Source organism: Protopterus annectens, chromosome 2.part0 (assembly GCF_019279795.1).
Source record: "Protopterus annectens isolate FY-2018-M chromosome 2.part0, PAN1.0, whole genome shotgun sequence".
Classification (NCBI taxonomy): Eukaryota; Metazoa; Chordata; order Ceratodontiformes; family Protopteridae; genus Protopterus; species Protopterus annectens.
This window is the reverse complement of record NC_056728.1, coordinates 1598490869-1598514625: the sequence shown is the minus strand read 5'-3', so window position 1 is coordinate 1598514625 and position 23757 is coordinate 1598490869. Positions and strand designations below refer to the sequence as shown.

Here is a 23757-nt window from a genome sequence, read left to right as displayed (position 1 = left end):
CCACCTATCTAAAATTTTTAATAAAATTAATTAAAACCGTTTAAACTTAAAGCATGTTTTTTATTTTAAACAAAATGAAAGTATAATCAATAATAAAATAACAGCAAGAAAATAATGAAATTAAAACTTTATAAAACACAGGGATAGTTTATAATTTTGCAGCCCTCAATTTCAACACACTAGATATACTAATATTGTCATTCAACCCAGGGTCTCTGCCTACATCCATTTTAATTTGCCAGAACAGCTCTCAGTATTCCAACAAAGCCTCCCAGTAACCACCACTGGGGTTTTGTACAACTTGCTCTATTACAAGAAGATTATACTTAGGGGTTCATAGGTTAGTACTAGGCTAACTGCCCTTACAGGCCATTTTAAGCCTAGCCAATTACCCCATGTCAGAATCAAACGCCACACCTTGTGTTTCTAAGGTAAGCACCTTAACCATTACGCCAACCTCCAACCCTATTAGGGCATCCCTTGGAATGCCTAAAAAGTGCATTTTATTCTTTAACACGGTTCAAATCATAAAAGTGTTATTATGTTAATTTAATAGTCACCTGTTTTGTGATGTGTCAATGAATGATTGGTTATTGTGTGTTTAAATAAGTGTGGATTGTCAGTAAAACCTTTGTTCTGATGAAGTTTGGCATTAAACCGGATGATAGCGCTTATCCTTAAAATGATTTGAGCCATTTTTCCTTTGGCACATTGTTTGGTTGTTTTATTGGTCTTTTTTTCTTCCTTTTAATTGCTTTGTAACTATAACATTCAGAACTTCAAATCTTTACTCTTGATTTAAAAAAAGCATCAGTAATCCTACTACCTCATTTAGCTCTTCATTCCCTAACTCTTCATTATTAACAAAATGTATTCTCAGTCAACATCACCCTTCTTCTTGCTTTATGTTCTGTTTTTCTCAATGCCTTCCTTCATTATACATCTTTGTTTGCATCCATCTCTGTCTTCCTATCTAAGGTTCCATTTCACTGCTCTTTCATTTTTATTGCTCAATTGCCCCTTGCTGTCTTCCACCAAACTTCCAATTCCCTTCTATATTTTCCTGTTTTTTTTTTTGCTTGTTGAATTATCCCATCATGTTTGGCCATTTTCTAGACTATCTATACTATATCATCTAGTATAGGTGTTTCCCCACTGTTTCCACTTAAGAGTCATGGACTTTTCCGCTGTAGCATTATTAGACTAAATACTATATTTTTATGTTAGTTCCATTTCTCTTTGCCTAAAATCCCCAGTATGAATGCCAGTCTGCTCAGTTCTCCTTACTAGGCCAAATCATTTCCTACACCATTTTACATGTAATGTTTGGTGGTTAACAAACTGGATTCAGGCTATGTGCTGTTATTGAACTACTTTCTGTAGCCCATAGTTTGAGTCCCTCAACCTCCACTTGCCAATTTTGTGACTCTGGCCAAGTCTCTTAAACAAACAGCACTCTGGAACACTTTGGACATTGGAACTAGGCTCCTCAGTGGTCTTCCGGGCAACATGCATGGTAACTACTAATGTGCTTCAAAGTATTTGATGGCATTTAAATAAAGAGTTCACTCAGTAGGGCACATTTTTCCTTAGAATTTCTTTGGTGAGTTTTAATAAGTTATGACATAACATTCTGAATCTTATCTTGAGTCTGACTGCTTGATGAAAAGAATAAATGAAATGTAAGACTGTTGGAGTTAAAAAGAAAGCAACTGTATCCATAAAATGTCTCTTTTGTAGCTGATAAATGTTCATTGATTTCTCAGCTATTAACTTTATGTAGACTTTTTCCTGAACCACTAAAAGAAGTCATCAAAATGTTTTTTTTTTATAGAAGCTGCAATTTGACCTTGACATCTTGAGGAAGTAATGATGTTATTTAAGTTTTCACTAACTAAATAAAGTCAGAAGTGAGTGAGCTGATTCATTGTTAATAGACTATTTTGTCAGTCAAGATAAATATTATTCTTTCAGCGTGGATACATATGTTTTTCTCATAACTCAGATAAATTGTATTAATTTACCAGACTAATACCAACTTCACTTAGTCAAACCAGAAAATTATTATATGGGGTAGTAACCCTAACAGTTAAATAGCTTAGTTTTTACAGAAGAACCACCTAAGAATGCAGAATACTATATCATTCTCTATCAATCTAGTATAATAGCCTGCATTGGTTAATTGTATGACAACTAGCACCTACACTGGTAGAATTTGCCGGCATTAATATGCATCTGAACAGTATTCATTCATTCATTCATTTTTTTCTGATTACTCACGGAATCCAATGCAGGTCTGAGGCATCCGCAGCCTTTCTTGTAGTTATCGGGCATGGAAGCTCACTCTTAATAGATCGTCAAAAGACCACATTCACATACATAACACGCACATGTGTGCACACACAGCATGCGTACCCATGAACTGTTTATAGAATTATAACTGAGATGTGAGAGAAAAATGGAGTATCTTGTGAAAACCCATGGAATCATAGGCAGGATGTGCAGACTCCACAAAGAAAGAACCCGTGGTAATAACCAAACTAAAAAAAACAAGTGTTGCTGGGGGATCTTGCATCATTATACCCCCCAGCAGAACAACGTGCATAGTCCTAGTCATCACATGATTCAGTGTATCATATGCTTATTCATAGTTTTAATAGTCTCCATAACACTGTTTCTATCGAATTCGTAAGGCAGATTATTATTTTAATTCATCTGAGGCTGCTGATCAGCATTTTTCAAGTGAGCATCATGTAATCATATGAGTTGTTACTAGTATAATAGTATGTAGGGTCTATTTGCATAGCTGCACCTTGTTCACTAATGTTATTCATGTAATTGTGTTGTGTGTAGACAGCTCATACTAGTGTCTAAATTATTTCTATAAGTTTGTGCTGTTACTGGTGGATAGAATCACATTAGAGAACCACGACAGATTGCTGCTCGCTATATTTTTATCTGTGTTTTTTATAATCTTTATAATATATATTTACCATCTCAAAAGTGCTTATTCCTCTCTGTACTCTTCTTTTTTAGACCTAACACCATTCTTAAGTATTCAACTGCGGTACCACCTTTAACATTCCTATAAGAAAAGTGCAGTCCGGGTCTGAACTGTCTGCAAACAGCTACAGTTAAATTTGAGTATGTGTCTAACTGTTTGAGCCACTCTTCATTTTCCCCTGGAGAGCACTGTGCTTTGGCTGTAAGCAGCCCCCCACCACCACACACATCTTCCACTTTCTCTTATTCCCTTCTGTTAGCAAATAGTTTCCATAACTGATCGATACTGTGTGTTTGTTTATTTAAACTATACCCCAGTAGCCTACTGATACAAGGTTATCCTGGTTTTCCACCTGAGAAATTAAGACAAGACTTACAGTTTCAGAGCAGTCCTTGGTCAATTGTGATTGTTCTTAACACATACTTGTCTTGCTTTGTGATTGTTTCCAGCCCCTCATACAAGAACCTAACAGGGTCTCTACCCGCTTCGCTCCCTGCCCTGCCCCCTATTCCCTCCCACCCTCAGTGGTCCCACCTTTATTGCACTCAAACCCCTCCCATCTTTCCAATAGCCAACCACACCCAACACTACCTCCTCCATATTCCCTCTACTATCACACCTCCTCAACTGACATGTACAAGCATACCTTTCCTTTGCTCACTGCATGCACTCTCCTTGCATATCTTACATCCTACCAAAGCTCCATCATTCCCCCACTCAACCACTACCACTGTACTACTACTCACACCACCACCCATGTCTCACCCATACTCAGCTTGCGTCCCACCAGCTCAAGAACCATCCCTATGCACCCGCCACATATTCTACCAACTATATTACTCAAACGTAAAGCATCCCTACAACTTAACATAGTAACCCTCCCACCATACCTATTACCCACAGAGAACAATCATAAAATTTCCCTTATAAACAAACACATTCAAAAACTGAGAAAAATAATAATCTCATGCATATCAAAACTAGCCCTAAGTGGAGACATCCACCCCAACCCTGGCCCTACCATCTCCAACCCCAATCAATCCTCATAATCAGACTAGACATCACAACTTCTCCCATATTACAGCCAATAGAAAGCCAAGTGACTTCCTTCTACTAAGCCTAAATATTAGAAGTATATCCAACAAAGTCCATGAACTCCATGCCACCATAGACTTATACTCCCCAGATATAGTCGTCCTGACAGAAACCTGGCTAAAACCTCACATTACCAGTGAGCAAATACTCCCTACAGGTTACGGCATACTAAGAGTAGACCGGCTAAACAAAAAAGGAGGTGGTGTAGCTATAATATTTAAACAACATCTAAACATCCAGATCTTAAAATCATCAGCTCCACAAATAGGCAATGAAGAAATAATATATACCAACCTCAAAATTAACCGAAACAAAACCGTCAACATAATTGGATGCTACTTCCCAACTAGCCAAAACACCCCTCCACTAGAAAACCTCCTCAGCTGGTCTACCCACCATCTCCCCCAAGAAACTATCATCTTAGGTGATTTCAATATTGACTGGCAATCCTGTTCTGGCAACAATCCAACCCATCATGTACACCTTCATGGCTTCACCCAACTAGTCCAGTCACCAACAAGGATAAATAAAAACTCCAGCAAGCACTCTACCCTGGATTGGATACTAGTCAGGAAGAACCCCCAGTCATATATAACAGGCTGCTTATCAGATAGCCTCAGTGATCACTCCCCAACATTCCTACTCAAAAAATACCTGTACCAAGCTAAACCTGTCATCTATCGTCAAATACATAAAAAATAAACTTTAACCCACTCACATTCATCTCATCCCTCAAAGAATGTAACTGGCATGCTCTAAAGTACCTCAGTCTAGATGTTGAATCTTTTAATACTACCTTCCTGAACATCCTTAATTACCATGCCCCCATAAGATTTTCCAGAACCAAAGCACAACCCTCCCCATGGCTACAGAAAACCACTAAGTCAGAAATGAAAAACAGGGATAAAGCCTGGGAGCACTGGCGAAACCAAAACCCCTGCAGCTAGACAGAAATTCCTAGAACTAAAAAGCTAATGGACAAATTCCAATACTACCAGTCTGCCCTAGACTCCTCACAACACAGCCCCAAACAATTCTGGTCCTCCATAAACTCCATCCTCCACCCAGGTAAAGTCAGTACCCCTCCTCCTAACATCCCTCACTCCTCAGAAAATATTGCTACCTCATTCAACACACACTTCACCCAAACCATACTATCACTAGCTAAACACAACTCTCCTCCCCTCCAACCCACACCTTCAACTAGTAATCCCCCCACTGCCTTTTCTCCTGTACCTACCTCAAACATAAAAACAACTCTTAACTAAACTTAAGCCCACCAAATTAGCAGCAGACAACCTCCCAAGTGAATACCTACAAATAGCTGATGCTCTGGCCTACCCAGTATCCATCTTGATTAACCGATCTTTGTCAGAAAGTTACGTTCCCACATTGTGGAAGGTCTCACATATAATTCCCCTCCACAAAGGCGGACCCTCTGCAGAACTAACCCATAGCTATTCTCTCTCCACTCTCCAAAATACTAGAGAGATGCATACACTCTCAGGTCTCACACTACCTCCTTACTAACAACCTCCTTTCCAGTACTCAGCATGGTTTCCGACCAAACCATAGCACCACCACTGCCTTACTCTCCTTTACAAACACTATCCTTCAGCATAAAAACAATGGCTATCTCTCCTCTGCTACTTTCCTAGACCTATCTAAAGCATTTGACATGGTCCCACACAAACAACTTATCTCTGTCCTCAATAACCTATCCTTCTCACAATCAGTCACCAACTGGTTTCAGAGTTACCTGTCTGACCGCCAACAATCCGTTGTATGGCAGAATGACATATCTCCCCAACTACCTGTCTCCATAGGGGTTCCCCAAGGATCCATCCTTGGACCCCTACTTTTCTCTGTTTACACCAATAATCTAGCCTCTGCCACCAAACATGGCACACTCATCCAATACGCAGATGACTCCACCATCATCTGCTCAGCCCAGTCCCTACCCAAACTGCAAAAAGTCACACAGGAAGCCTTTTCCTCTGTTGAAACATGGTTATCCGATGCCCAATTAATACTCAACCCAAACAAAACTAAACTACTCATCTTCCAACCCAACAAACATACTCAAAACAACTCTCACTTTAACATCACAGCAAAAGACAACACCACTATATACCCAACTGAACACACCAAATTGCTAGGAGTGGAAATAGACAATAAACTAAAATTTGACATTCACATATCCATGACCATAAAAAAAGTCCACAAAAAACTAGTAGCATTATACAGAAATAAACAATTTCTCACCAAAGCAGCAAAGATTTCAATAGCAAATTCCCACCTTATCTCCACCCTACTTTATGCCTCTCCAGTATATACCAACCTAAGGCAATGTGATCTAAACAAGCTAGAGACCTGCTACAACAAAATCGCAAAATTCTCCACAGGGGCATCCTACCGTAGTCACCACTGTCTCTCACTTGCTGAACTGGGCTGGCTTGAACTCCCTCACCTCCTTCAGTGGTATCAACTCTCACTCACCCACAAACTAGTAAACCATCCACTAAATGTCCCATCCCTCCAGAATCTACTCCAACCCTATCACACCACCAGACCACTAAGATCCAGCAACAAAAATCACTTGCAGATTGCTAAAGCCAATAACTCTGCTGGTGAAGCACTATTCTCTTGCGCCATAGCCAAATTATGGAACTCACTCCCACCCACAATTACCTCCGTACCATCATGCACCAACTTCAAAACTTTATTAAAAGCGCACCTAAAAACATGCTGGCTATGCCCTTGCAACTCCCACTCTAATATCATCCACCCCATCCAACTACTACCTTTCTTTCACCTCCACTAACTACCTTGATGATAGCAAGCTCAGATGCTCATAAGCCTAGTACTTATTATACAGCAGGAACTTCTCATTGTTACATTTGTTAAAGCCTGTTATGTACTTCACAGATAAAGATTCTAGTTGTCTACTGATGTACTATGTTCTTCATCTGTAAATATGTTGTAAGTAATTTCTATGTTAAACTGTTAATCACTATGTAATCCAATGTAACTACTGTCTGTTTATTTTACTGTGGAGCTTTTCTCCCCGGGCCTCCGCTGAAAATGGACCCACGTCCAGTCGGACACTCCCGGTCAACAAATTTAAATAAATAAATAAATAAAAATAATAAATAAAATATACAGTTCAGCTTTCACCTTTCTTCAAGCTTTTAGAGCATGAATGGCATGTGAACTTTTTAGAGCATGAATGAACTTTCCAGCCTGGATGGGTAGTGGTCTGCAGATGACCACATTAATTTTCATCTGAATGAGGAGATTAAACTGTTGGGGTGCTGATAACAACATACAGATCTTAGAAAGACATCTTAGAAGTCATTCCCCTGATTGCACTTCCTTTATCCATATAAATTACATGGTTTGTTTTTCTTGGTCATTGTGGTATGTGCTGCCACAGGAGGAGATCAGTGAGCATTGCAAACTTCATTATAAATGCTGTGTAGCTACTGTGCAGCTGTAAATATCCATTAATAGCAAGCAAAGTGATGATATATCAGCATTCTACCATTTCTGTTAAAAGAGAGACATAATGAAGAATCTAGAATGCTAATCCTCAGTTGAACAAACATAGGTTCATAGGTTCATAGATAGGTACTAGGCTATTGGCCCGAGGGCCTATATAAGCCTAGCCAAACGGTACCCTGGCTTTTGCCACCCAAGAAAATTATTTTCCTGTGGCCCTGTCAAGCACCACCACAGCAGTGATTCCCGGAGTGAATTTCCTATCTCCCATCCAATCATCAAGATTTTTCTAGAAGAGTGCTAATGAGGACCTTTGTTTGATATAGATAGGTAGTTTGTTCTAGACAATGGGAGGTGTCTGGGACAGGAATCTATCCCTCCAGCATGTTCTGTTTATTGTGGTGGCAAGCTTTAGGTCCCTAGAGCTTGTAGCTTGGAGGGATTGGGATTTCTTTAAGTGGAGCATGTCCAACAGCTCTGGGTTTGATATAGCTTTGTATGTTAGGCAGAGATCGCCTCTGAGTAGGCGATTTGCGACAGAGTAAAGCTGGAGTTTTTTTGAGACGGTCTGCGTAAGGCATGAGTTTGAGGCCGGTAATCTTCTTTGTGAGGTATTTCTGTGGCCTTTCCAGTTGTTGTAGATGTCTTGTGAGGTAAACATCAAAAGAGGCATTGTACTCTATGATGGGTCTAATGAGTGATGAGTAGGGGGGAACAATGACCTCTTTTTTCCTGGATGAGAAACCTTTTGTAATGAGGTGTGCCATGCAGAAAGATTTCCAGACTACTGTGGCAATGTGATTATCAAAGGAGAGTCTACTGTCAACCTGTGTCCCAAGGTCTCTTATCACACTTTCGATGTTAAGTAGACTACCGCCTATGTGGTAGTTCATGGGTACAGAGTTTTTACCAAAAGTGATGACAATCCACTTTTTGGCATTGAACTTGAGGCCATGGCTTTGACACCAGGCATCTTTCCCAGTGAGGCCCTTTTGTAGGATGTCCACATCATTAGGAGTTTTGATTATGGCTCCTAGTTTGCAGTCATCTGCAAATTTTGATAGCCAAAGACCTTCTGTGTAGTCTGTACTTCAGAGAAGTAGATACCAAACAGGAGAGGACCTAGGACTGAACCCTGTGGTACTCCACTTGTCACTGGTCTGAAGTTGGATTTAGAGTCTGCTACTTTCACAGTGTTGGTTTTTCAGTGAGCCAGTTGGCAACCCATCTTGTGACATAGGGATTTATACATAGTTTAGTGATTTTATCTATAATTCCAGAGTGGGGGATGGTGTCAAAATCCTTGGCGAGATCTAGATAGGCTGTGTGAACCACCTTACCCTCATCTATGACTTTGGTGACTGCTTCAAAGACGTGTCTCAGGTTTAGGAGATATGATCTGCCTTTTAGAAACCCGAACTGGGTAGGGTCCAGAGTTTGAAGATTACCAATGTCATTGTTTATAAGTTCCGTGATGGTATGTTCCAGAGCCTTGCAGACCAGGCTTGTCAGGCTAATGGGGTGGTAGTTCCTGGGGTCCGTGGAGGCTCCTCCTTTGTGGAGTGGGATAACCATTGCTGTGCACCATTTAGTGGGCACAAAACCTGAGGTGAGGCTATGACTGAACGTGGTACTTAGGTGGGGTGCCAGTTCGTTCTGTAGTTCATGTAGAACGCAGCTTAGGATGTTGTCAGGTCCCATGGATGCTGTGTTCTTGGCTTTGGAGAGTGTGGTTTTTAGCTGTGCAGCCATGATTACACGAACTTTGCATTCTTCCAGTATAGAGATGGACCCTTTAGGGGGTGAGAGAGGGATAAAGTTAGCACTGAATCTATCTGTCAGGATGTTGGCAATATCAGTTGGTTCTGTATATTTAGTGCCATTGTGCTGTAACTCAGAGCAGATCTGAGTGTTGCCATTGAGATTCTTGACAGAGCTATAGAATGCTTTGAGGTTGTCTTTAGAATCAGTGACAATTTTGTTTTCGTAACTAGCTTTGGAGGATTTTATGAGGGATCTCATCTTCTTACTGAGGCTGACCACGGAGTTCCTCCAATCATGGGATTTTACTCTTTTTTGCAACAGTTTCTTTCTTCTGTTGTAGAGTTTGTTTATGGCAAGGGACCACCAGATTGGCTTCCTTTTTTTGGAAGATAGTATGTTGGCTCTGTTAGGGATTGCATGATCCATGCACTCGTGTAAGTGCTTATAAAGTGCATTTGTATAGGATTCAGCAGTTGTACCTCTATTGTCCATCAGCATGGGTGTCATGAAGTTTGCCACTTCTTTCTTAAGAAGTGTGAAGTTGGCTTTGGAGAAATGTTTTACTGTGGTTTCCCTAATGGGGGTAGGGGTGGAATCTGGATGTCTAGTGTGATTTGCTTGTGGTTGGATCTGACCAACAAGGAATTGACCTCTGGTGTGGAACACCGGTTGCCCATGTTGGTAATGACCAGGTCTAGGATATTGCTGCCCATGGTGGAGGTGTGGATAAGTTGATCCAAGGAGTTGGAATTTTTGAATTCCAGAAAACTTTGAGCACAAGAGTTGGTACATGAGCAGTTTTCCCAGTTAATGGTGAGATAGTTGAAATCACCCATTATTAGGGTGTTAGGTTGTACCCTAATATTTTCCAGTGTATCAAGAAATGAGGAGTGGGAATCCTGGTGCATGGTGGGGGATCTGTAGCAAGCTACAATTTGGATTGCGATCTTGCCCAGAGTTAGTTGCACTTGGATAATCTCAGATGCATTATGCTGAGCAACTAGCCTGGAGGGGTGGATATCTTTAATGAATATGGACACGCCTCCGCCTTTAGTGCTTCAGTCCAGGTTAGGTAGCCAAAAGGTGTGGTATGAATTATAGCCTGGTAATGCAGGGGTGCTCTCTGGAGCCTTGAACTAGGTCTCTGTCACTGCACAGATGTCGATGTTCTCCATTTTAAGGAATGCCTCGAATTAGTGCATTTTGAGATTTAGACTTCTAGCATTAAGTAGCATTGCCCTCCAATTTTTCTTGCTTGTAGCTGTTACAGTGCTGAATTTGTCATTTGAAGCTTGCCTAAAAAAGGCACTATAGGGGTGGCCCGAGCCTTAGCCAGTATCCGTAATCCCAAGTGCAACAGGTGCAGGCCATCTCTGGCAAAGCATCATGGTTTGTTGATCATGTCATCCCAGGCAGACAGATACTGGATCCCCTTAGAATGACACCAGAAGCTTAACCAATTGTCAAAGTCAATAATTTTGTACTGTGGTATCATTCTGGATGATGGCAGGATGCTACTCAGAGCTAGGGTCCTACCTGCCTGGGCTACAAAAAAGGACAGCTCCTCCATGTCTCTTTTCATGTAGTCCAGGGAGGTATGTGTCAGGTCATTCACACCAACATGGACAATGACACAGTCATATTTGTACTTGTTGTGGTGTGACCTGAGTGCATGCATTATGTGGTGGATCCTGGCTCCTGACAGTCAGCTGACAGTAACTTTCTCCTTGTTTAGCCTGGTGAGTGGAACATCAGTATGCCTGACTATAGAGTCACCTATGACTAGAGTGTTGGGTACGTTGCTATGTCTTATGGGCTGTAATTGAGTGGCACACTGAGGTTGTGGGCTATGTGTCATTTGGGTTGTGTTGGTGGGTGGATGTTACTTGTGTTTCTGCTTTGGAGGTCCCTGTTGCTTGGGTAGATTTTTTTTTTTTTTTGAGAGCCACTGCAAATGTAGGTGTGTGTTTTGTGTTTCTATGTGTGTGCTTTGGTGGTGTAGGTTTTGAGGGACTATGTGATGAGTGTGGTGTGATGCAAGTGTTTACCTTCTCCTCTTGACTGTCTAGTCCAGTCTTGGGTGAAGAGAGCTTTGCTTCCAGTTTGGCTATATAAGTGCATCTCTCACAGGTTGTAGTGTTGGGCGATAGGAGGAGAGGGTTGTCTGTGCACATGAGGCAATTGCTGCATTGCCCCAAGATGCCCAGATTCATCAGGTAGACAGGAGAAAACACCAGGAGCTGACCCTTAGACATGCCTGGATAGGTGCTTATTTATTAAGTACTAAAAACTGTTTTCCTCTAGACAAGTGAGGAAAGTGTAGTGCTGTAGTAATTTGTAGCTTATTTAGTGCTTACAATGAGTTCTGAACAAGTGTTGAGCTCAAAGAAACAGATTTGAGTGCTAAAACTAGAAAACTGGCTAGTTCTAAAAAAACAAAATTAAGCTAGAAGGCTTCCCTCCAACACAGAAAGGCTTGGGGGCTCAGAAGCTTACAAACATTCCTGGATAGAGCAAATCTGTTCATAGGTTCATAGGTTCATAGGTTGGTACTAGGCTATCAGCCCTAGGGCCTATACAAGCCTAGCCATAACAATTCCCTGGATAATTCTTCCCACAATATTTACTTCTCTGGATCCCTGTCTAGCAGGGCGACTGAAATGATCCCCGGGGTGAATTTCCTATCTCCCATCCAATCATCAAGGTTCCTTTTGAAGACGGCCAAGGAGGCGCTCTCCTTGATATGTATGGGCAGTTTATTCCAGAGTATGGGGAGTCTCTGGGTCAGGAACCTATCCCTCCAGCATGTTTTGTTAATTGTGATGACAAGGTTTAGATCCCTGGAGTGTGTGGCTCTGAGGGATTGGGATTTCTTTAAGTGGAACATGTCCAACAGCTCAGGGTTTGACATGGCCTTGTATGTTAAGCAGAGATCGCCTCTGAGTAGATGATATGCCACAGAATATAGCTGGAGTTTTTTTAGACGGTAAGCATATGGCATCTGCTTTAGACCTGTGATTCTTTTAGTGAGATATTTCTGTGATCTTTCCAGCTGTTGCAGATGTCTTGTGAGGTAGATACCAAGACATCTGCAACAGCTAGAAAGGCCACAGAAATACCTCACTAAAAGAATCACATGCTTCAAGACATCATTCTGCCATATCTTCTTAGTAATAAGATACATGTTACAGCTATGTAGAACATGTCCAGGTATGGTGAGCTAAATAGTATTCTGAACAATGGGCTTTAGTCATTTATCACTTAGTAATCATTGCAAAAACATATATTCCAGCTATCAAAACAGGCACTGTAAAAACGGACCACCAAAGACAGAAACACGAAAATAAATGTTTATTAATGTTCTATGCACACTCCGCACTGTGTTTTCGTCTTATGTTAACAGACTTCATCAGATACTAAAGTCACAATCCCAATTAACCTAATATACCCTCACATAAATTAATTAACCAATCACTTCAAATACATTCATTAATTAATAAAACTACTCACAAAAATTAAATAAATCCTACCATTTTTAAAATTCTCTAAGCTTACTTATACAGTTTAAGTTAGTAAATATAATTAATTCCAAACCCACTTTTGTTTAAAAGTTAAAACTTCATTAATAAAATGTCCTACATTCCCAATAGAAGCAAATACAATACTCCATCTAGTGGCCAATGTGACATAAAATATTGTAAAAAGTATTACATTTCATTTGAAGTCATAGCTAAACCATCAATGCTTCATATCAAACCCAAATCAAGTAATATCAAACCACTTACGTTTTATATAAAGCTGTTTGTACTTATAATCTAGTTGCTCTTAATTTTAAAATAGGGGCAATTGCTATTTGGTTCTTTGTGTGTTTGGCACTGTTGTCTCTGGAACTTTGCATATGTTCCAGCTATGTGGTAGTTCATGTGTGAGACACCTTGATCTCTACTATCCTGCTCCATAGTTTTCTGTGTCTGTCCTTAGGTATATATATTTTATATAATGGACTACCTAGAATTAAATTATGTAGTCTCCACTTAATGCAACATGGAGTACTCTTTTTCTGAACACATCTTCTTCAATCAGTAATTCACCTTTTTCATCCATTAGCATACTGTATATAGCTGGAACTGCACTGGATTTCCTTTATTTATAATTCTTCTCCATGGGTTGTTTCTTTCACATGTCTAAAGTCTAACAGAGTTAGGTGACAGGTGACAAGTTCATGACGTGTCCTTTCTGTTTATTACTGTGGATCTGTTGGGTATTCATGGATTTGGGAACAAGTTTGTCATGCTTTGCATGTTTGGCCTAGATTTGTGGACTTTTCTGCTATACTGGCTGCAACACTACCTGTATATTGAATATTTCAAAACTACTCTTACACATTCTTATATGTAAAATAAATTATTGCAATTTCAATTTTAATTTATGAGTTTTGTTAACAAAACTATTTTTGCCACACTTCTTCTGGAATATTCTTTTGTGTCTAATAGTTATTCATACATTCATTAGACATAATGGTTCCCCTACCTTCACCCAACTGACCCATTCATTCCTCATGAGTGATGAGGAGGGGAAGTTTGGACCACTGGGGTAAAGACATAAAGTCCACCTCCATTTCTATCCACACTAGGCTGCTAGTTGTCTCAGGGGGTCCTTTGAATGTTTCTGTCTCAGCCAAGATGGAAAATGAACCCATTCCCTCACTAAGGTAAGGGTTGCTTAGCTCAGTCATGCATTCCTTCTGTTGAGCTCATTAATCATGACCACTCCAGGAAGAAAGGGTCAGGGAGGACAGGGAGTAGCCTAGTCAGTCAGACAGACCTCATATTAATTCTATATGAGTTTGTAACCCCTTAGACAATTACCTTGAGCTCAACTATGGCTGCATAATCCCATGGATATCTGTGTGTTTTCATACGATTGCTTTTCCCTGGGCTTGCCAAATGTGTACTCCACATAGAACTGTGCGCTCAAGGTGCACATGTTCCATGGAAACCATACAGAGTGGTCTTCTAGCGATAGTAACAATATTCTTTATAAACAAAAACTTAAATTATCAAAAATCTGTTCATTGCTTCTTTACAAGATTTTAAAAACCACTGGAGCCTAATGAATGTATATTGATAATTGATAATATTAACAAGCTGACATAATAAATAGTACCAGTTATAATAATTGCATGTCATCTTGGTTTATTATGAATTTATCTGTTTTCTTACCAATCCAGTGGCTTCAGTGTTGTGGCATAATACTTATTCACTCTGTCCATTCATTCATTATAGAAATGAATCTTGGACAGCATATGTCACACTGTGCATTAGATTTTATTTATTGCATTCCCAGCTCCAATCATTTCTCCCCTTGACAAAATGCATTAGATCTTAGGGTGATTAAAGAATATACTTGTACAAACTCACACTTGATATGTGTTCCACATTACCTGGTAAATGAATACTTTTGATGGTACCCGCATTGTGTTACACTAGGAGAGAAGTACTGTAGCTTTGCATCATCCCTCTAGAAAAAGCAATCAGTTAGCAATTCATTTCCCAACAACCCCCCACCCTTTAAACCATATAGACTATGAATCAAATAGTTTTGCATATAGACCATTAATTAAGCCTGAGTCATTGTTATCAATGTTATCAATGCACCAGGGGACATCTTAGCATGAAAACAAAGTTTACTCAGACATCATTTGCATGTCTTAAAAACTTTATCCATTGGCAGTTAACTCTGACAGAGAATTGCACACCTACTGTATCAGAATTATACCAGTTGTTAATCTTGGTTAATAAAGCTTTATTGGGTGTAACAGAAAGTTTTTATGCTGCAGCAGATCTTTATTTCAGTTTGATATATGTCTGGGGCAGCATGCTTATGAATCAATTCATACTGATGCATCCCACTACTTAATTCTCTGGTCCCAAATAGAGTGGAATCTCTTTATAGTCTGCATGTCCTGTCAATGTCCATGTGTATTTTCACTAGGATCTCTGGATTTCTTCCGTATCCCAAGTACATGCTAATAAGTAGACTGGTGTCCCCCATATACACGGGGTAAGCAGTCCTGTGATGGAATTAGCATGTCATCTAGGAATGGTTCAGTACATTGCACTCAATGATTGTCAGAACAGTCTCCAATCCCTCTATTACCATCAATACAATGAAGCAGCTATCACAAATGAATGAATACATGAATGAATGAATGAATGAATGAATGAATGATATCCTTCTACCTGTAATAAATGTATACGTTGGTTAACTAGTCAGTAAAATGTGGTAACAGGTTTTCTATCTTTATGTTTCCATTGGTGCATGTGTTTGAATATTGTTACAAGTTCATTTTTGAGAAAAGTGAATATTTTTGTATTACAGTATTGTTTAGTTAGTAGAATTTGCATTAGACAAAATACAAAAGGGCTAATAATGAATGAAACAATTATGTAAAGAAAATAAATAATGCTGGCTGTATCTCTAATGCCTAATGTGAAATTTCACACTAACTCTGTGATGCAGCACAAATTTAAATCATATTTGTTTGTTTTAAATCTGTACATTCTATATGACTGAAGATGAAACCACCTCTTAGCAATTCATATTGAACTAGTTGTATACCATTTCATTGTGCAGTGCATTCATTTGCACTAATGGCAAACACACACTTGATTCTCAGCTGTGAATATATCTCCTGAGAAATATTACTACTGCACATGCATTTAGTACAATCTGAAGTACATTCATTCATTTCTACAAATTTAGACATGGCTTAAAATGGCCTATGTAAATATTTTCTGTAGCTTTTTATCTGGGAAAGCATTTTTTTCTATATTCTTAAGGTAAGTTTTCAATACAATTGAATTAAGGCCTGTCTAGAGATGGTTCATTCAGATATCATTCCAAGTTTAGACAACTAACAGTGTTGCATAGTGTTGGGCGTTATCTTATCTTGTATGCTTCTTGTGTTCATTTTTAGGTTCTTCACTCCAACGCCTACTACTGCAAGGACATCCTTGATGACAACAGTTCCTCAGCGCTCATCATACTTGGCTTTGTCATTATGTCACCGCTCATCGTTGTAGCAATGGCAATCTACTGCAGTCTGTCTCGGCGTCTACGGCTTTTTCTCTGCTTCCAGCCCTATGCGAGAGCAGTGTACAAGGGAACATGGTGGAAAGGATATGACAGGACTGGGATTTGTTGCTGTGGAAATGAATGGGGAAGTCATGTAAAGGCCTGGGTTTGACCAAGCTCACATTTCCAATTTTTCAATCAACTTAAATAATAAGAGGCATAATAGAAGTCAAAAAATGCCCTCTCACCTAAAGGACATTGGTAAAATTGCATCACAGCAGTATATAGTGAATAATTTCCAACATTGATTATAGAAGAGAAATATAACATGTTAAAAGCTGTTGTACTTACTGTTGGATGCAGTCACACTTCTGAGGCAGATATGTGAGAAAAAAATATATAGGTAGAGACGGTGTAATTTCAGTGAACTGGCAGTTTATGATTGTGGTTAACAGAGTAAAACCAAGCAGAATGCATTCTAGATTGAATGATGTGTTCTGTAATAACATACCATCTGACAAGTTAATGCCAAAATAATTATTTCTGTCACTTATGATAGAGAATAGGGATTTTCAGTTTCAAAGAACTGAAATGGCTTTTTTTTTAACTATAGCCCCACTTTATAGACTAACTGAATATGTTAAGCAACTCAGTGCACAAACAATGATATATTAACAGAGCAGTTATTATGTTTCTCAAATATCAGACTTTGATAAAATAAGACAGCAATGTAAATATATTTATACAGCTCTGCACTAATATACAAATTTAATAGGCATAACAAATGGCTACAATGTATATTTATTTCTATATCTTTAAATAGTTTATTGGCCTTTTTTTCTGCCACTTCTTACATTTTTATTCTTACAACCACAACTGGTATATTTACAAGTGAGCAAGAAAACATTTACAAAGCATCACCTGCCAGAAGCACAAGACACTAAGGAATGTGATGCTGGTAACTGGTTTCCATAGGAAATCACTGCCAGTTAGATTTTTAAGTGTGGGCCATCACTGAAGACTTTGTTTTGGGGATTTCTCCTTCCTTCAAGTTGATGCAGCTATGGAGCTGGGATCTAAATGTTTGGGGGTCCGGGGATGTGTGCACCCCACATCTGGGTATGCAAGGGGGAGGGCGTCTCCTACTGCAAAAATCAATTGCAGTTTAAATGTTTACCCTTGTGTGTTTCAGACATTATTTCAATGTTATGATTCCTCAGCATTCAACCTGAGAGGTTTTATAGCACAACCATTAACAACATAATGAACATTCTGGAAAGATCCTACTTACAGTAGAAATGAACAAAAAATGCTAAATTCTGTCACTTGTGGTAGAATCTGTGGACCACTTATACAGTTACTGAATTTGAACTAAAATGTTTGATGTGTGTGTGTGTGTGTGTGTGTGTGTGTGTGTGTGTGTGTGTGTGTGTGTGTGTGTGTGTGTGTGTGTGTGATCAGTCTTATATACAAAATGTTGCTACCTGTAGAACAACAAAAATGAAAAAGATAATGATATCTGAATCTTATAAAAATAGCAAAGCATGAGTCATAATGTATCCACTGCCAGACGTATCACATTTGTATATGCTACTTTTAAACTAATGATTTGTTTTCTCATGTCACTTTGTGTGATTCTGAAATCAGCTCTGAAAAGATCTCCATTGAAAAATTAAGGGGCTATACTGCAAACGTACAAATTAATTAAAATTATTAAAATTAGGTATTGACATTTGTATGCAGTGCCAAATAATAAATACATTGTACTGTAGCATTTTTATACAGTGCTGAGCACAGCCTTTATGACTGCATTATTATACAAAAGCTAGTTTTTTGTGTATTTTATTCTGTCTTGACTGTGTAGGCCATGAAACATGGAATCTCTATGAAGTCAGACAAATTTAGGCTGGAATGTAATATAATTTTATTTTATTTATTTATTTATTTATTTATTTATTGCCTCTTATTTGCATGCCCCTAGCCGATCTTCAGCTACCTGGCTGTATCATTTATCCTTAAGTGTCCCTGATACTATTCCCTGGGGATGGGGCAGCACTCATGTGGGTTGGGTCATTTATCCTTAAGTGTCCCTGATACTATTCCCTGGGGATGGGGCAGCACTCATGTAGGTAGGGCAGGGGAAGTGGAATAGAGCAGCTTGCAGCATCAGATATGCTGGACTTGCACACTGAGGAAGCGGATTTTTGTATGACATCGCACACATTACCACACACAATGTCAGTCTACACTTGCCCTTCTCAGATACTGCAATTTTATTAGCAACTATGGCATGTCTCATCGCACTCCCTTCTGAAGCGAGTGAGCTGACAAGGACATTTGTCCCACCCCTGAAATCCTGGTATACCATCTGGGGTTTAGTAAGGGCTCTATGTGAAAGCACTGCAAATCTGGCTGAATGGAATATACATTCTCATCTGTGCATTGCCTTAAAGTATTTTTGATTAAACTATTTATTGCGTAATCACTAACATGTCTGACAATGAGTTGGTTTACAGAAAAAAATCAAATATAAGTGTATTCCTGTCCTGAGTGTAACTATCTTCTAATAGCTGTATATCCTAAACTTCAGACAAAATATATTATATTTATCATATGAAAATGGGACTTTTATTCTTCTTCGGGCAGATTCACAACAGGGAATGGAGCTTTCACATTTCTTTTAACTTTCCTGCAGGAATGAAGTGTATACATACTGTTCACAAGTGGAAGTCACTCCAAAATTGAACATTTTCTGGATTTATGTATATGTTCTTTTGTCTATTACTTCCATATATATTAACTACAATGTGCCCTCTTTTCCCTGTGCCCCAGAAATATCATGGTAAAATCAAAACAAATTAAAAACAGTCTCAAAAATGTCAGAAACATTTTGAATAACTTACATCCTTTTTTCCTAGCCAGACCTTTCCATCAGAGGTCAGTTTTTCTATATCAAAATCCTAGGACATGGCTCACCCCTACTTTAATGTTTTATATAGTGTCCAAAAAATTTACAGAAACTTGTGATCTTTGGCTTTTTAAAAGTGAGGAAGATCCATTTCCTCTTGAAATTATATTGGACCTTCCTTCCTTCCTTCCTTCCTTTCTTCCTCCCTTCCTTCCTTCCTTCATCGGCTCATAGGATCACAGGATCATAGGAGGTTACTAGGCTAATGGTCTTGGGGCCCTTACAAGCCTAGCTAAGAGTTTATCCCCCCAAAAAAGAACCTTCCGTTAGCACCTGTCTCCCCTGTCACTGAGGGACAAAGGTGGAACCCCTGGGACATATTTGTGGTTTCCCATCCACTCATCAAGGTTGTGCTTGAAGAGAGTCAGCGAGGTACTCTGTTTGACATGTATGGGAAGTCGATTCCTGAGACAGGGCAGCCTCTGGGAGACAAACCTATCTCTCCACAGGTTCTGTTGATGTAACATATTAGATTTAGGCCTAATGAGCCGGTAATGTGTGAGGAGTTAGAGTTACGAATATGGAGCATCTCTACTAGGGCGGGGTCCAATGTTGCCTTGTAGGTGAGACACGGATCACCTCTGAGCAATCTGTATGATACTGAGTAGAGTGATAGTGATGTGAGCCTGTCCACATAGGACAGGTGTTGGAGGCCATGGATTCTCTTTGTGAAACATTTCTTTGTGCAGGTGTTTGGAGAGATACATATCAAATGGGGTATTATACTCAATTATAGGCCTAATGAGGGAGGAGTACAGAGAGGTAATAACCTCTTTTTTCTGGATGCAATCCCTTTACTTATGAGATAAATCAAGTAAAAAGCTTTCCTGACCACTGCCGCCACATGATGATCAAATGTGAGATTGTTGTCAACCTGAGTACCCAGGTCTCTCACTATGGGCTGTGTGCTTAGAAGTTTGTCATTGATGTGGTAATCAGTAGGAATCATGATTTTGCCAAATTCTATGATAATACATTTTTTTGCATTTAACTTAAGGCCATGACTTTGGCACCAGTTATTTGTAGCTATGAGACCCTCTTGCAGTATGTTAACATCATTTGGGGAGTCAATGACAACATCCAAATTACACTCATCCACAAACCTGGTCAGCCACAGGCCCTTTGTCTTTGCCTGGACCTCTAAGAAGTAGATGCCAAACAAAAGTGTCCTAGGACGGATCCCTGGGGAACACCACAAGTGACAGGTTGGATGTCGGAGGTGGTGGCACCTATTTTGACCTTGTGGGTTCTATGGAGAACCAGTTTGCCACCCACCTGACAAGATAGGGATTTACTCCAGGTTGTGTTAAGTTTTCAATGATGCCTGAGTGGAGGATTGCTTCAAAGGCCTTGAAAAATTCAAGGTAAGTTGGATGTACTGACATTCCCTCATCCAGGGCCTTGGTGACAGTCTCAAAGAAGTCAACCAGGTTCAATAGTCAATATCTGCCCCTAATAAATCTGAATTGGGTGGGGTCAAGAGCTTAGAGAGTGCTTATGTCCTTGTTTATGAGATCCATAATAATACGCTTCATGGCTTTGCAGATCAGACTTGTCAAGTTAATGGCATGACAGTTTCCTGGGTCAGTAGTGGCACCGCCTTTGTGCAAGGAGATGACAATGGCATTTCTCCACTCTGCAAGAATGAAGGCTGTAATTAGGCCATGGTTGAATAGCACACTCAATGGTGAAGCTAGTTCTTGCTGGATATGGTGCAGAATATATCCTGGGTTAATATCAGGTCTCATGGAAGCTATGCTCTTTGCCTTAGATAGCGACTTGATCTACTGAGATGTGAGGTGTGGGACAAGTATTGGGATGTTGAATGGGCCTATGGGGGGATGGGGGGTGAAGGTTGCACTAAACCTATCAGCTAGCAGGTTGGCTAAGTTAACAGGATCAGTGTCAGTGGTACCATTAAATACTAGTTTGGAAAAAAACTGTGCTTTGCCATGGAGGTTCCTGATGTAACTGAAGAAGGACTTGTGACTTCCCTTTGTTTTGGAGGCTAGTTTCAATTCATAATTGGCTTTGGAGGTTTTCACTAGTGATCTAATTTGCTTGTTGAGGCTGAGGGGAGAGTTTTTCCAATTTGGAATTTTTTCCTTTTTACACTTTGGCAACAGTTTCTTCCTTTTGTTGTAAAACCTGTTGATAGAGAATGTCCACCATATAGGTCTGTGTTTCCTTGAGGAGCAGGTTTTAGTTCTTTTGGGTATGGCTGAGTCCATGCAGTTGTACAGGTGCTTGTATACTGCATTGGTGTACCATACAGCATAGTTGTCTGCATCCTGTGAGGGGGTAGTGGTGTGAAGCTACTGATACCCTCCCTTAGGAGGTTGTAGTCAGCTTTTGAGAAGTTTTTTAGCCTGGTTACAGCTGAGGAGGGTTTGGGTAGGACATACACTACAAATGAGACAGACCAATGATCTCATCTCAGCATGGAAGAACATACTAACGGAGTGATGCAGCAGTTAACCATGTTGGTTAGAACCAAGTCCAGAATATTATCTCCCCTTGTCAGAGATGAGATGAGCTGGTCTAGTGTGTTAGAATTGATGAAGTGAAGGAATCATTGGGTGAGTGCATTAGTGCAGGAATAGTTCACCCAGTCTATGGTGTGGTTGTTGAGGTCACCAAGGATCAGGGTGTTAGGGGATATCTACATGGAGTCAAGTACATCTAGGTAGGAAGAGTGGTTGCCTGAGTCATGGAGGGGGGTCTATATCTGGCTATAACTTTAAAGGGTTTCTTGGCAACTTTCAGTTGCACCTGGTGTAATTCCAGTGCATCATCCTGGCAAACAAGTCTGGAGGTTTGCCTGTCCTTAATGAAGATAGAGACTCCATCACCCTTAGTCTTTCCGACCTTGTTTTGCGATTGGACAGTGTGGAATGAGGTATAGCCTAATAAGGCAGAGGTGCTCTCTGCAGCCCTTAACAGAGTTTCCATGACCAAACAGGCATTGGCATCTTCCAGTGTGAGGAGAGCCTCTAGTGAGTGCATTTTCAGGTTAAGTTCCTAGTATTGAACAGCATGACCTTCAGTTTGTTTTTTGATGGATCTTTTATGTTGGAAGATTTGTCTTTGGGACATTGCCTAAAAAAGGCACAATGGGGGAGGCAAGAGCCTTGGCCAAAATCTGGAACCCCAGGGTGACAGGTGGAGGCCATCTCTAGTAAAGAATGAAGGCCTGTCAACCATGTCATCCCAGGCAGACAGATACTGGATTCCCTTGGAAAGACACCAGAAACTAAGCCAATTGTTGAAGTCAATTATTTTTTCTTTGTATTATGGTATCATTCTTGGTGAATGTAGGATGCTGCTTTGGGGTAGGGTCATACTTGCCTTGGACACATACTCTGAGAGCTCAGTCATGTCTCTCTTCATATAGTCCAGGGAGGCATGTCTCAAGTCATTCACATCAACATGGACAATGATGGAGTCATACTTGTACCTGTTGTAGAGAGACTTAAGTACGTGCATGATGTGGCTGATTCTGGCACCTCACATATAGCTGACCATGACCTTCTCCTTGTTGAGCCTGGTAAGGGGGACATCAGTGTGTCTCACTATTGAGTCGCCAGTGACTAATATGTTTGGTTTATTGTTATGCCTTATGGGCTGTGTTGGTTTATTGTTATGTCTTCTTCTTTTTTCGGCTTTTTCCAGTTAGAGGTTGCCACAGCGGATCACCTGGACACTCATGATTGGCAGTGGAGTTTTACGGCGTCGAGTTGCCAGCCCAGTGCCCAGCCTTCCACAGAAGGAACACACATGCATGCACACCTAGGGCCAATTTAGAGTGTCCAATCCACCTACAGCATGTCTTTGGGATGTGGGAGGAAACCGAAGCACCAGGAGGAAACCCACACAACCACAGGGAGCACATGCAGACTCCGCACAGAAGGCACCCCAGCCAAGGATTGAACCAGAGAACCTCTTGCTGTGAGATGGCAACACTAACTGCTGCATCACCATGGCCACCCTTTATTGTTATGCCTAATGGGCTGTATTTGTGAGACACTGGTGTGTTGTCTGCTGTGTGCCCTGTGATTGGTGTTGTGTGTGGAATGTTTGTGGGTGTGTTTTGAGGGTCTCTGTTGTTTAGGTACATTTTTATTGAGGACTCCTGCATAGGTGGGTGTGTGTTGTGCTTGGCTCTGTGATGTGGGTGGTGTGGTGTTTGTGCTGGCAATCTCCTCTTTGTCAGGAGTACTGACTGTGTCACAAGAGAGCATGGATTCCGTCTTACTGATGTAGATGCATTTCTCGCAAGTAGAAGAATTATGTGCTAGGAAAAGAGGGCTGTCCATTAACATGAGGATCATGAACATACTATCTCAGT

General features: G+C 40.2%; 1 protein-coding gene across 1 annotated transcript in view; it reads left to right on the top strand.

Annotated features, from left to right (window-relative positions):
• Positions 1 to 19585, top strand: part of LOC122793552 (transmembrane protein 88-like) — a 971495-nt gene extending 951910 nt beyond the window's left edge. Inside the window, exon 2 of the mRNA XM_044061700.1 lies at positions 16344 to 19585. Within this exon, the coding sequence (XP_043917635.1) occupies positions 16344 to 16613 (270 nt within the window). The 3' untranslated portion in view covers positions 16614 to 19585. The remainder of the gene's footprint in view (positions 1 to 16343) is intronic.
• The last annotated feature ends 4172 nt before the right edge of the window (positions 19586 to 23757 follow it).